The sequence below is a fragment of the Dipodomys merriami genome, unplaced genomic scaffold (assembly GCF_024711535.1).
Source record: "Dipodomys merriami isolate MVZ:Mamm:240054 unplaced genomic scaffold, mDipMer1.0.p SCAF_97, whole genome shotgun sequence".
NCBI classification, from domain to species: Eukaryota; Metazoa; Chordata; class Mammalia; order Rodentia; family Heteromyidae; genus Dipodomys; species Dipodomys merriami.
In genome coordinates, this window is record NW_027206590.1 from 1,455,896 (window position 1) to 1,470,514 (window position 14,619).

The window sequence follows — 14,619 nt, forward strand, 5'->3', positions numbered from 1 at the left end:
TGTGGGGCTCATACATCAGCACAAGAATATGGCAGAGATGATTGACGCAAAACGTCTCCAGGTTCCCCCCCATGTCTAGGCAATTGCCTGCAGCTCCCACATTACCGAGGGCCTCACACCAACCACCGCACCCAAGGGCGGAAGGCAAGAATCCCAGAGACCGAAACCGCTAAGCCAGAGCAGAGGGGATTTAGTTGGTGCTTGACAGCTCGCAACCAAGAGGCGGCACTTTCCCGCGACGGTCAGCTAGGAAGACCCAGTCACGTCTGGAGCTGGACATTCACCACCACCACCGCCAACAACAAACAACCCTCAAGCACTACCGCAGGTCAGACCCTCCCCGTAACGGTCTGCCAAGCCATCCCTGGACACTCCATTTCCGGCTCTTCCCAGGACTACAACTCCCAGCATGCCCTCGGCGGAAGTCTTTCCCCGCCGGGTGACTACTAATCCCGGCATGCCACTCGGTTCTCCAGTGAGTTGGATGGAAGAGTTAGAGAGGCCCTGTTGTATGCCGGGAATGGTAGTCCGCAGCCACTGGCTCACAAATGGGCGGGGAAGAGCAGGGTTGCTCTTGTCCGCTGAGGAGAATGATTCATAGAGGAGACTCAGGAGAGAACAGTTCAGCCTGTGGAAGCTCACTGCAAAGACCAGACTCTTCTCCGAGGCTGGAAACCGGAGCACCAGCAGGGCCCTGGGCCTGAGCCCCGCCTCAGAGCGTTCGCCTTAGGCCTCCGCCGAGTCGCAGGCCTGGTCAGGGGCGGCCGCGAGGCAGCGGTTGCTGGGGGAGCGGTGACGTCGCGGGGTGAAAGTTGAGGGGCGGTGACGTTGGGCCTGCCCGGGCGGAGGCTGGCGGGCTGGAGACTGGAGGGAGGGAGGGAAGGAGGGAAGGAAGGAAGCTGGGAAGGAGCGAGCGGGCGAGCGGGGGCGCGAGGCGTTTACCTGGAGGCAGCGGCTCGGGCGCGCACGGCGGCCGCGGCTCCCCCGCACCTGCGGCCATGGATGAGGAGCGCGCCCTCTACATCGTCCGGGCCGGCGAGGCGGGGGCTATCGAGCGGGTCCTGAGGGATTACAGCGACAAGGTAAAGAGCCCCGGCCCCCTGCGTGCCCTGTCGCACCCCCCCCCCCCCCGGCCGCCCTAGGGGCTTGCTTGTCGCATCCCGATCCATCCCCCTCCCCCTCATTCCGGGGATGCGCATTGCTTCTCCCCCCAAAACGTTTCCGGCTTGGGCATGCGTGTTTGTGCCCCCAGCCCTTTCCCATCCGTGCACCCTGCATCCCCTCTCTCCTCCTCCCTCGCTCCCACACTTAAGAGCCCACTCCTCGGATTCCTAGCCCAGCAACCTGTCCCAACCATCCTTTTCCCAACAGTGCGAGTCACACCCCCAGAAACCGTAGACATGCGTCTGTACCCTGTGCCCATCTCTTGGATGCATAAATGCATGCGAGGCTTCCTCACCTGTATAGCATGGCGGGGGGGGGGGGCAGTGATTCCCTGCAAACAAAAAACGACCAACAACAACAACAACAAAAAGCCCTCAAAAGATCATGGCCCTTAAACATGCACGAAACACATCAACAACGATGGCAGTGCTTTCTGTACCCACACCACTGTAGTTTTCAAGGCGTTGACGTCTCTTATGTGGTCTCATTTGATCCTCAAAGAATAAATTTATAGAGTAGATGGTATCATCCTTCCCATTTTATAGGTGAGGAAACCGAGGTGCAAAGAACTGAAATCACGCCCAAGGTCATGGACATATTATGTTGTAAGTGGGTGGAGAACCTAACTCCTAATGATACCTATTATTTGTATCGCATTAACGGCTTTCCTATTCATTATCTCATTTAATCTTGACAGCAGTCCTGTGAGGTATTATCTATGTTTTGCAATTGAGACTCTAGATGGATTAAATAATTTGCCCAAGGTCATACTTGGGAGCCAGGATTCCCACTGAGGTGTCTTCCAGCTCTCCATTCATTGTTTATCCTTCCCACTTTACAACTCTGCAGTGAAATGGTGTCTTATTATAAATCCCAGTCACTTCTCTGAATCTCTAAGAACCGTTAGCTTGTCTTTACTGTTCCTTCCAGGAATTTTACATGTTCACTTCAAAATGCAGCATGTCACACCTCTAGTTTTTTTAGAAGACTGTTTTATAGAAGTGACTTGACTGCTCTCTTCTGTAAAAACACACCCAACACCAAGTCACACCCTGTACATAACATCTTCCTTTCTTTTGCCCCCCATCATGGTTTCCCCTTCTGCTTCTGTTCTGCTACATATATACACTTTCATATACTTTGTATTACTGAGCTGCCAGTACGCCATTTATGTCCCTCATAGCAAAGATCCAAAACTAAGACACAGTCCTTATTTGTGAAGAACCTTCCTTCCCATTTAATCCTCCCAACAACACTGAGTAGAGTATAAACGGTAAGATTTTATAAATGGTAAAATTTACAGTCATAATGTAGTCTCTAATCCACATAGCCAATGAAAGGACTAAAGTTTGAATCTGATTTTTCAAGTCTTAAATCCAGTGTTCTTTCTGCTCTGCCTCTTTCTTTGGGAAGCGGCATGGGCTGTATTCTGTTCACATCTTTGCCCTTCACTTTCTGATATGCTCTACTGTTGAGCATATTTGCTTAATTTAGGAGACTCATTTAATGTGTAGGTGTATGGTGTAGATGATGTTCTTTTAACTTGATTTATTACTGCTTTCCAGAAAAGATATGAACCAGCTACCAATTTATTTCCCAAAGAAGTATAATAGAGAATGTGTCCATTGTCTCAAACTAACTAGTGTTTATTTAGTACTTACTATGTGTCAGATACCCAGCAATAAATAGACTTTCTTTAGGGGAGGGAGGAGGAAAAACCTACACCTGGAACTTAATACTTTCTTATATTTCTATTTTCCTTCATGGCTAAATTATACATACACCCATACATTTACTTTCTCTAAATTTTCTCTTCCTCTCCTTGATCTTCCTCCAGGTTGTTTTCTACTTGTGATTCCTTGCCAGCTTTTGTCAGAGCCTAAGTATTGGACATTTCCAGATCCGTCTTTTTCATATTAGGATTATTTATTTATTTATTTATTTATTTTTTGCCAGTCCTGGGGCTTGAACTCAGGCCCTGCTGGGCCTGTCCTTGAGCTTCTTTTGTTCAAGATTAGAGCTTGAGTCACAGCACCACTTCTGGCTTTTTCTGTGTATGTGCTACCCAGGGCTTCTTGCATTCTACCACTAAGCCATATTCCCAGTCGTGCCTCGTAAGCATTGCTTAAGGTGATATCCTGAAATGCTTTAGAAGATTCCAGATAATTGCACTTTTTGGCCAAGCCAAACCTAAGGATATTCTGATTTTATAGAAAGGTCTGTTTAGGGCTGGGAAGTTGGCTCAGTGGTAGAGCGCTTGCCTTGCATGCCTGAGGCCCTGGGTTCGATTCCTCAGAACCACATAAGCAAAAAGAAAAAAGCCGGAAGTGGCGCAGTGGCTCAAGTGGTAGAGCGCTAGCCTTGAGCTGAAGAGCTGAGGGACAGTGCCCAAGCCCAGAGTTCAGGCCCCACGACCAGACCCCCCCAAAAAAAAAAGAAAAAAAAAAGAAAGGTCTGTTTAGTCTTTGAGAAGAAAGCTCCATGTAAATGCTGATTATAGCAATGTAAGTATGATAGGTCTAGTACAAGATAATAACTGAGCTTCATATTGCTCTGAAGCTTTGCCCCTCAGAGAAAGAGAAACTTGCAGGAAGATGAGTAGAAGGGAAATACTATATTAGTAGTTAGGAAATATGAATAGAGGAATGGAAATAAACTGCTTGGCTTTGTGGTATATGGAATCTGACACCCTGAAAAAAGCAGTTGGATAGCATGTGCTTATTTTCTTATCTGGAGCAATGCATTTGGGAAATTTTTGGAATCAGAAGTGATTATAAGATATTAAGTCCAAACAAAAGAGGAATGAATGATGTAAAGAAATGATAATTCACTGTTTGGAAGAATAAAGTTGGGAGGTTCGTTATGTTTATTATAGCTAATAAAGACTATTTTCAAGTATTTTAGAAGGTATACTTGGCATCAGGTAAATCCTAGTTCTAATCCCAACTCTACCATTAATTAGCTTCAAGATTATGGCTAAGTTATTTAAGGCTTTTGAGTCTCAGTTACTTTATATGTAAAACAAGGATAATACTATTTTTCCTCTTAATTTATTTTGTGGAATAAGTTAAATGAAGACTAAAAGCCAAACAGTGAGCACAGTACACTGAGGAGGTGCTCACTTAGTAGGTTATGAGAATAATAGTCAAGGTAATTCTAGAGGTTGTGTGGTCTGATACAAACTCTGGTTCCAGACTGCCTGGATGCTGATCATTAGTTTAGAATTAAGTAGTCTAGGACATGTTGTTTAACTTTGCTGTGCCTAGTGCTCTCATCTGCCAAATGAATAATAAAGTATCATATCATAAGATTGTTTTCAGAATTAAGTGAGTTACAGATGTAAAGCATTTAGAACAGTGTCTTATCACCAAGGAAGTAAGAAACCCATAACAGTTAGCTTTGAACAACAAAATTAGGAACCACAGGTAGTACTGAGTTGACATAACTCAGTAAGAAATTTAGGTGTCTACTCTTTCTCCCCCCCAGCTTTCCCACCACTGCTTCCTTAACCCCTCTTGCACCTTCTAGTGGGTGTCATTAGCATGGCATATCCTGTATGGTGCTCAGAGCAACAGTTCTGTCTGACTCTAGAAAACATCCAATTTCTTGCTTCATACATTGACCCTGTTATCTTGGGAAAGGGAAGATCTCTATCCCAGAAAGAACAGAAGAACTTGTCTGTTCATCTACACATTGACTTGGAACTAGAGAATTTTTTTGAGTAGTTATTCCTCCAAGTTCACATGTTAACATTTATTGAGTACCTGATACACACTATTATATTTTCCTAAGAACTTTCATGTCATCACATATAATCCTCTCAAAAGTTATAAGGCTGATGTATTTTGTTTTGAATAGGAAATTGAGGTTCAAAGAGACAAAGTAACTGTATACAAAGCTTAAGTTACGGATCTGCTCTTCAGATTCTATGCCCAGGACTCATTATGCCAACAAAAGACTGTGATCAAGCCCTCGGGTGCAGAGTGTAATATCCTGAATCCCAAGATTTGCTGGACATTGATTGAATCCCTAGCATATGTGAAGAGTATGCTTTGCCATCGAGCTGCCTTTCACCCCCACCAGTCAGAATCACAGAATCACCAAGTGGAAAGAATCTCAAAGACAGTTGGGTCCAAACTTCTCTTTTAATAGGTGAAGAAACTGTCTACAGTCATGTCATCAACTAAGATGATGACTCAAGAGATGGTTTGACAGGTATAGAAGCCACCTGGGCATATAGCTATCCCGTAGCAAGCTCCATCAGGATTCTACTGTGGAAATAAGACAAGTTTGTGGTTAAATTAAGTTACTTAAGATGCTGTCAAATAGGTTGATCTCCAATAGTAACTTACAGGAGAGGGAAATTGCTACAATAGTACTAAGGTCTTGGTTGTTTTTTTTTGTTTTTTGTTTTTTTTTTAGGGTCCTGATTGATAGACACTTAATATTTGGGACAGTTCTAGAAATACAGCCTCTACATTTGAATGAGGTGTTTGAATATATTGGGCCAAATAGGAGGACTTTTTGCTTTCCAATTTGAGGTTGAGTTCTACCTTCTGAGTCACCCTGGGTTTTTGCAGAGGTGTACACTTTCCTTTGTTGCCTTGTTCTTTTTTCCAGATTGTAGTGCATAACCTGTTACTCGATTCTCAGCAAACTGTTGATCAAATGCAGCACAGCCAACTCACAGCCATCCTACTTAGGCCTGTTTTCTTGCATTGGTTCTGTTTAAGTATAATCTTTACAAATCTAGGAACTAATTCCTAGTGTTCTAATGGCTTATTATTTGGCCAGAGGCAACATGATAACAACAGTGGCCATTTAATGAATGACTACCATGTGAGAAGAGCTGTAACTTAAAGGAAATCTGAAGTGCCATAGAGTTGGATAACTTGACTAAGGTTGTACTTAGACTGGACTCAAACTCAAGGTTGTTTAATGCTTGAGAATTTTAGAGCCTACTCATAGGGTACAAAACCTATATTCAGGAGTCTTCATGGGTCTCTGTGTCATTGAGCTACTCTAAAACTTGGTCTGTATATTGAGTCATGGTTTGATTCTTTAGTTTATATTTGTCCTGTTGCTCTTATTCCTCTGGAAATTAAGGGTATAAAGATAAGGTGATTGACTGTTGACGAATACTCATAAAAGATATTTATAGCTAGAATGCTAGTTCTCTTTCTCCCAATTTGAGCTTTAGAAAGAGGAGAGAATAAGGATTAAAGGTACTGAATACATTCAATATGTTCAAATTTGCTAAAAGAAGCTAGCCTTGTAGATGTCTACATCTATTAGATACTACTAATCTGAGAGAGTTGAGCTTCTGAACAGATTGGTACATTCAGAGTTTAGTATTTAATGCCCTACATGTCAGTGTAGTTTCTAATTAAGCCTTCATGCTGGTCTGACAAGGCTTTTGGAAGATAGGCGTTCGTGCACGTGTGTGTGTGTGTGTGTGTGTGTGTGTGTGTGTGTGTGTGTGTGTGTGTGTGTGTGTGTGTGTGTGTCTGTCTGTCTGTCTGTCTGTCTGTCTGTCTGTCTGTCTGTCTGTCTCTCCTGGGGCTTAAACTCAGGGCCTGGGCACTGGCTCTAAACTTTTTTGCTCAAGGATAGTGTTCTACCATTTGAGCCACGCCTCCACTTCTGGCTTTTTTGATGGATAATTGGAAATAAGAGTCTCATGTTACTGTCCAGGTTGCCTTTGAACCATGATCCTCAGATCTCAGCTCCTGAGTAGCAAGAATTGTAGGTGTGAGCCACCAGAATGTCGCTTGATTTTTTTAATGTGATTTTATGATACAACCTTGCATATGAAAAGCAACAGAAAAATTAGCCTTTATACCATTCTAAATTTTCACGTAAAAAGATTAATTCTACACAGGAAATACTTAAAAGTATATTTCTAACTTAATGGGTATCTTTCCAAAAGAAGATAATTTTTTTTGCGTTTCCTTGTCTCCATAAAAGCCAAAAAAAACAGTTTATGAGAATCATTGTATATTAAGAACTAGGCACATTTATTCCAGATAATTTATCTAATTACTGTTTTATGTAGAACGGCATAAAATGCTTTTCTTTTGGTTTCTAGTACAATTATTCAGTTTCATTTGTGTTAAACCTTTATTGAGCTTCCTTTTATGACTTTGGCCTTATACTGGGTGCTTTAATGCTACTTTTTTCCTACTAAATATTAGGTCTGTAAATTCCTAAGAATATCCCTCAGGTTTACAATTTATTCTTTCTTCCTTCCTTTCTTGTTTATTCATTTCTTTATTTATCTTTTATTCTTTATTGTAAAATAACATATTGTAAAAATAACATATCAACAAAGAGTCTTTTTTCATTGCTGTATAATATTTTATTAGATGGACATGGTATGTTCAGTAGATTAGTGTTACATACACATTTCATCAGTCTCTTCCTGGATATTCAGCTTGTCTCTCTTCCTTTTGCCTTATTAAATAACACAGAATATGCTTACATACATAATTTATGTCTCCTGGATGATTTCATTAGGATAAATTCTTAGGAGTAGGCGATCTGGGTCAAAGAGGATAAATATTTTTATGGCTACTAATATGTATTGCCAAATCATTTTCCCTTTTAAGGTTTGTGTCAGTGTTTACTGCCACCAACAAGATCACGCCTAGATTTCGATACCCACTCCTCACTTCCTTATGTTGTTAGTCTTGCTTTCTTCTGAGTTAGTCAGGGCTGGTGAGCAGCTGCCTAAAATATTCTTCCTGAATGCTGTTCATTCCTCCTTCGTAGTTTTCTCCTGGTTGCCTGCTATTTTAGGTACATATTTTTAAATCTATGTCCTTACCACCTAACTTCACCCATCTTAATTGTTCACCCATCTTAATTATTCCATGTCCATATTTAAGGCAGTCTCCATGAAATTTCCTTACGTGGCCTTCATATCTTACCTTAGCTTCCCTCTAATGATTTCTTAAATTCAGAACTGCTTCCTTTTCTTCATCTCATTTAATTTCAAAAATGGCTACTCTACAAAGCTGTCAACACAGAACCACCTGTAATGATGCTATCTTTAGTACTTAATGTACTTAATTCCTGGTGGGTTGCCAGTACCCATTTGTCAGAGTGGCCAGTAAGGAAAAAATACAAAGTAAAAATAGAGATGTTCAATGGAGTGGGTGTGTTTTGTTTTTAGGGTTTTTTCTGTTTTGTTTTTGTTTTTGCTGTTAAAGGAAGGTGGAAGAATCGTAAGAATACTTGTTTTTCTTGTGTGTGTGTGTGTGTGAGAGAGAGAGAGAGAGAGAGAGAGAGAGAGAGAGAGAGAGAGAGAGAGAGAGAGAGAGAGAAAGAGAGGGAGAGAGAGAGAGAGAGGGAGAGAGAAAGAGGGAGAGAGAGAGAGAGAGAGAGAGATACTGGGAATTGAACTCAAGACCCCATGCTTGCTAAGCAGGTATTCTACCACCTGAACCACAACCCTGTAGTCCCTGTACTTTCAGTTTGTTTTCCAGATAGCGTCTGGTGCTGACTTTGCCTGAGCAAATTCTTCTGTCTCCACTTCCCAAGTAGCTGGGATTCCAGATGTGTACCACCACACCTGTGAACGCCTGGTTCTCCTGACTGAGACTTGAGAGAATGAGGAATTATGTGCTCTGTGTTTCGGGTACCCCTTTCCCTCCTTATCCCTTTCTTAAAGATACTACTACTCTTCATGTGCAAGCCAACATATTCTGTTGTTCTCTGATTCAAATTCAACCACAAAGTAAAAAATACATTCCCAATGATTTCAGGAGAGTCTCAACACTCTTCCCTTTCAATAATTTTTCCCCACTGTATCATTGGCATCATCATCATCATGATAACCTGAGTATTTAGTATATGCCAGGCAGTGAGGTGGTGTTTTAAATGCCATAGCTGTTTGGATCCTCATAACCATCCTGTGAACTTATGTGTGCCGTCCCTCTCTGTTTTCATATGAGAAGCCCAGTCATAGTTACTTGCTTGAGAGCATAGCTAGTTAAGTGGTAGAGCCATGACTTAAACTCTCATTCATTCAGGGTGACTCTCTAAATATCAAGTTTTTATCTGATGACTTTTTATGGCATAGTAAAAAGAAAGAAAGAAAATGTAAACTGATTAAGATTGGAAAGCCTTTTAAAATCTCAGTCCAGTCTATTTCTCCATTCTCATCCTCCTCTGAATCCCATCCCTTAACATGTGTCCCATATAACAGTCTCACTCCGTCCCTTAATATGTGTCCCATATAACAGTCTCACAGAGCTGATTGTTTCATGACAGTTTCACACACCTAAGCCTTTATTTTTGTGCTGTTTGTCTCCTGACATACTACTATTTATCCCTCCCAAGGTCCAGGTTCTGTATCTATGCTGTGTAACCCAAGTTTTCCTTGACAGTTACTGGCTTGATTCTCTTCACTCCTTTGTGTGTATTTCTGTTATAGTGATCATTTATTTATATGCCTGTCTCTTTAATAAGAATATTGTTATATGGGAAAACAGCATTTTTACAAGGAAGATTATGTTATGTATTTTGTTGAAAAAGAAAAACAGTCAAAATCTATGTATTTAAAATGACGCTGTTTCCTTTTTTCCCCTCAGCATAGGGCTACTTTCAAATTTGAACCAACAGATGAAGATAAAAGAAAGGTAAGTTTTAATGTTACTTTCTCTGTCTTTTTCCCTGCCCCCTCCTCTCCTACACACACCAACCCTCTGTTATTTCATTCTTGACTTTTTAAGCAGTTGGCCTTTTTCCATCTGATGATTGTTGAGTTGTTTTTTGTTTCCCTTCAGTTTGTATTTTAGAAACCCCAGAAAGAAAGAGAAGGGCCAGGTTTAATATGGGTTATACATAGCTCCCTCCTGCTCCATCCCCACGGCACTATTAGAATCTCACACATCAAAGGAAAAGGTTGCCTTTATATGGTAGCCAGATTCCATGTTGTCCAAATACCTTCCTGATGTAAAGGGTGACCCAGCAGGTTATATTTTGGGGAAGCAGCTGTTATACTGTTTTCTCTCAACTACATAGTCTTCTCAGACTGCAGTTATTTATGCTGTTAGCAGTCATTTCATCACTGGCATAAGCAGAGAGGGAAAAGGAGTTCAACGATTTCACCCATAGAGGAGTTACCATAAGAGAGTGTGTATCTGAAATGTGAACATGTGATATATGCTTGCCTGTTGAGGTTGCCTGTGGTTGCTTTTAATTGGTTATTTAAAGCATGATGCTACTAAGGATAAACTTACTAGTTTTCCCATAGTGTTTTGCAGGGCTCCCTGCATCTATCCCAGCCTCATAAGTGCCAAAGTCAGGTCAGAAAGTCTATCTGAATCAGCATGAATCTGTCATTGTTGCTGGAAACAAAAAATCTTATATCTAGTTAGTACTTTACTGATAGTGGATAAATAACACTTTGAAATCATCCTTTCATTGACTTCTATCCCTATATCCAATATATATACCTGTCTTATTTTGCCTCCTAAAATTTCTTCAATCTATTCTTCCTTAACTTTTCTTTCAATTCAAGCCTTCGTCTAGATTACTACATCAGTTTTCTAACTGGTCTTTTATTTTCCAGTTACATGCCCTTCTGGTTGATCATCCATAAGTTGTAACAGCAATCTGACCGTCTCATTCTTAGCCCTAAAACCCTTCAGTGACTTTCTTTGCCTACAGAGTGAAATTTATGCTTCTTAATGTGACACACTAGGTACTCACTCTGATCTGATCTCTGTGTACTTTTGCAGCCTATTTCTTTCCCTTGTATTTTGTGTTCTACAACAGAAAATGTTTATAGTTACACATCCATATATGTCCTTGTTCTTCCAATTTTTGCATCTTTTATGCCTATTTTTTTTCTTTTTGCAATCTTGTATTTTTTTTTTCCTTTTTACCTGGTAGTTCCTCCCCAGGAGTTAATTCTTCTTGCCCAGCAAACCTCCTTTGTAGTCCAGTTAGGGTAAAGTTATCCTCTTCAATGTTTCCATACTATTTCATGTAAATCTCTAACATGAATACCTTATTTCATATTACATATCTATGTCTCTGAACCTAAGTCCCTGAGGACTCCTGATAGCAAGGTACTATTATTTATATCCTCAATATCTAGAAAGCCTAGTACACAACTATTCAAAAATATTTACTGCGTGAGTGACCCATGGAGTATAAACTTCAGAGATTTCAGGAGACGCTCTTTTTGATTTAAACAATGTAAATAAGATGACTCGAGATTGTCAACCTGGAATGTGCTCTTTGGGTTTTTCCCAAGACGGGCCTGCTCAGGACCAATCCATTATCTATGGACTTAGAATTTGGGAATAGGTCCAGTGTATATATTTTTATAGGTGGTCTTAAAAACTATATACATTAAGTAGAAATGCAGAATGGCACGACCCCTGAAGTGGAGAAAATGACAGGATCCACCAAAATTACAGATGCTATTGGCCAAACTGTCATTTAGAAATCTATTCTGTGTGTAGATTGAACTGAAGTAAATAAGTTATTTGTTAAAACATTGTATATAAATAGCAAAAAATTCAAAGCAATTTTGTTGTATCTGAAGAAAACTGCCACATTTATATAAGGGAACATGATGATATACTAAAAAGTGGGAAAAATACTATTACATGCTAGTAGGAGAAAGGATGGGAGGGGAAAGCAAAGAAATAAAAAGAACACATTATTCAACAAACTCACAGTAGCTATTTAAACAGAAGGCAACTGCTATTTCTTTAGTTGGGAGAACTCATCCTTCATGGTATCACCCAGTATTGGTGGCTCACACATGTAATCCTACCTACTTAAGAGGCTGAGAACTGAGGATCATGGTTTGAAGCCAGCCCAGACAGGAAAATCCATGAGACTGACCCCTGATTAAATACCAAAAAGCCAGAAGTGGACCTGTGACTCAAATGGTAGAAGTACTAGCCTTGAGCAAAAAAGCACCCTGGCCCTGAGTTCAAAGTCCAGGATCAGCAGCAAAGAAAGAAAAGAAAAGAAAAGAAAGAAAGAAAGAAAGAAAGAAAGAAAGAAAGAAAGAAAGAAAGAAAGAAAGAAAGAAAGAAAGAAAGAAAGAAAGAAAGAAAGAAAGAAAGAAGGAAAGAAAGAAAGAAAGAAAGAAAGAAAGAAAGAAAGAAAGAAAGATTTATAATATCTTCTATAGTCCTTTTACTTGTCAAAATAAGTACATTAAGACAGAGATCTTCATACCCCATCTAAATTTTAGTTGAGAAGAAGAAATTTCTCATAGCTATTAGTAAAAGCATATTTATTTTGTGAAACAGAAAATCCTTACATTTTCTAAGTCTTTTCATCCCCTCAGCATCTACATGATGTCTGTTTCAGGACAGCCTTCCCCCAGGACACTAAAACTCACAGACATCCTTGTTCTTTATATAAAGTGATACACGATTTACATAGAACCTTGTTTGGTCCTTTTTTGTCCCTTGAGACATCATTTAGGAAACAAGACTTGAACTGGAATATAGCAAAAGAAATTAGCAACTAAGAGTACTTAAACTTCTATCAAGCAAAACAAAACATGTAACTTGCATATATCTCCTCATAGATTTAAATCCATTTCTAGATTACTTATAATACCCAAAACTATGTCAATGCTTTGGAGCTAGTTGCTATACCATATTGTTTAAGAAGCATTTTTTTAAAAGGAGGTACATATTTTGTACACATAATTTTTTTCTAACATTTTTGATCCAGAGATCAGGTTGGGTGAATGGGTAGATTGTCCTTTGCTACTTTTAGTTCTCTGGAGAGAGTAACTTCTGCATTAGTGTTTATTTCACCAAATAGTGTATAGATTTCTGCTTCCTGCAAGATCTGTTATAAACAAGCTTAATTAGGGACCAAACTAGGTAGTCTTCATTAATGGAAAAGTGTTGGCAAACAAATCCATTTGAATCTCCAAGGGTTAAAACCATTAGGGATTGTGGGAATACTAGGCCTTAAATTCTGGGTCAGGTCACTGTTTCTTAGCTTTTTCACTCAAGGCTGGTACTCTTATCACTTGAAACACACCTCCACTTCTGGGTTTTTGGTTTTTAGTTGCTAGTTGGAATTGAGTCTCACTGACTTTGTTATCTGGGCTGGTTTGAACTGGGATCCTTAAATCTCAACCTCCTTTGTAGCTAGGATTACAGATCTGAGCCACTAATCTCTGGCCTCAGGCTCTTTTTCAATGGACAGTTCAAAAGGATCTAACAGCCACTCTAACAGTGTTTTAAGTGCTCTTTGTAGAGACACACTGAACAGTAGTTACTTCTCTACATTAAGCCCAAGCTTAAAATAAAAGGAATTAAAATTACTACACAATTAATTTTGTTGTCCTAGTTCTCTTTTTCTTTTTCATAAATGTGTTTATGGAAGCCTTTCTGTCAGCAACCACTTGGTAACAGCAGAATCCCTTTCAATAAAGTATAGTGCTGTCTCTCTGAAAGCACATTAATACGTAAAAAGAAAACATTATGACAACATGTATCTAATATAAGGGTACTTTATACCTTAAAATACTTGATTATTAAAACTTGCTTAATAAAACTTGAGCAGACCTATGTAGGATATGGTTATAAGTGAATGTTAATCCTAATTTCCTGAGATTTACATAATAGTTTGTACTTTTTACAAAGATTCACTTCTTACTATTAGTGCTATAAGTATGGTGAGAATATCACCACTCCTTTTTCATGGATAAGAAACTGACTGACATGAATGATAGCTTGCTTATACCTGTACCAATAGTAAGTGATGGAGTCTCAAATTAAAAACAAAAAAAAGCCACAACAGATTATCTATTATATGCAGCTTTCTTACTATTCATTGCTTACTATTCATAGCTTTCTCTTATTTCTATTTAAGGAATGTTTCAGAAGACTTGAAATTATGATCCAGTACCTTGTTTCATCTCTTATTTCAGATCTAGTGACACCATTTAGGTTCCTAACCTTAATTGAAGATAGAGGAAACTAGCAATTTAGAGAGCTTAATTTTTTTTTTTCAAAAATAAAGTCAGGCTAATTGTCAGTAGCTCACACCTGTAGTTCTAGCTATTTGGGAGGCTGAGAACAGGGACTGAGGGTTGAGATCAACCTTGGTGGAAAAGTTCATGAAATAACCAACCAAAACAGGGCATACATATTTCTAGTGGCAGGGCACCAGTCTAGCAAGGGCAAGACCCTTAGTTCAAACCCCAGTACCAGAAGAGAGTTAAGTCAGATACGATTCTAATATTTGTGTGTCTAATGCAAATAGTCACAGGTGTATTTGAATCACAATATATTTGAATGTATGCACCTGTGCTTATTTAGGAATTTGTTTTACATTATCTACCTAAATTGGTAGGCTACGATTACCTGCCAGCACATAAACAAATGTATCATGCAAATCTGTAGGTGAGGAGGAGAAATGATGAATAATCTGAAAACTCACATCTTGAGGTCATGA

At 39.7% G+C, this 14,619-nt stretch overlaps 1 protein-coding gene across 4 annotated transcripts in view; it reads left to right on the top strand.

The window, feature by feature from the left end:
* The first annotated feature begins 541 nt into the window (after positions 1-541).
* The window catches only part of Ric8b (RIC8 guanine nucleotide exchange factor B), a 106,222-nt gene continuing 92,144 nt past the window's right edge, over positions 542-14,619 (top strand). For 2 of the 4 annotated variants that reach the window (XR_011370275.1, XR_011370276.1), the window contains exons 1-2: positions 542-1,082; positions 9,759-9,806. Coding sequence is in view for 2 of the 4 variants with exons in the window: in XM_070014437.1 (XP_069870538.1) it covers positions 999-1,082; positions 9,759-9,806 (132 nt within the window). In the remaining 2 variants the exon portion in view is untranslated. The remainder of the gene's footprint in view (positions 1,083-9,758; positions 9,807-14,619) is intronic. The other 2 variants (XM_070014437.1, XM_070014438.1) reach the window with 1 other exon arrangement.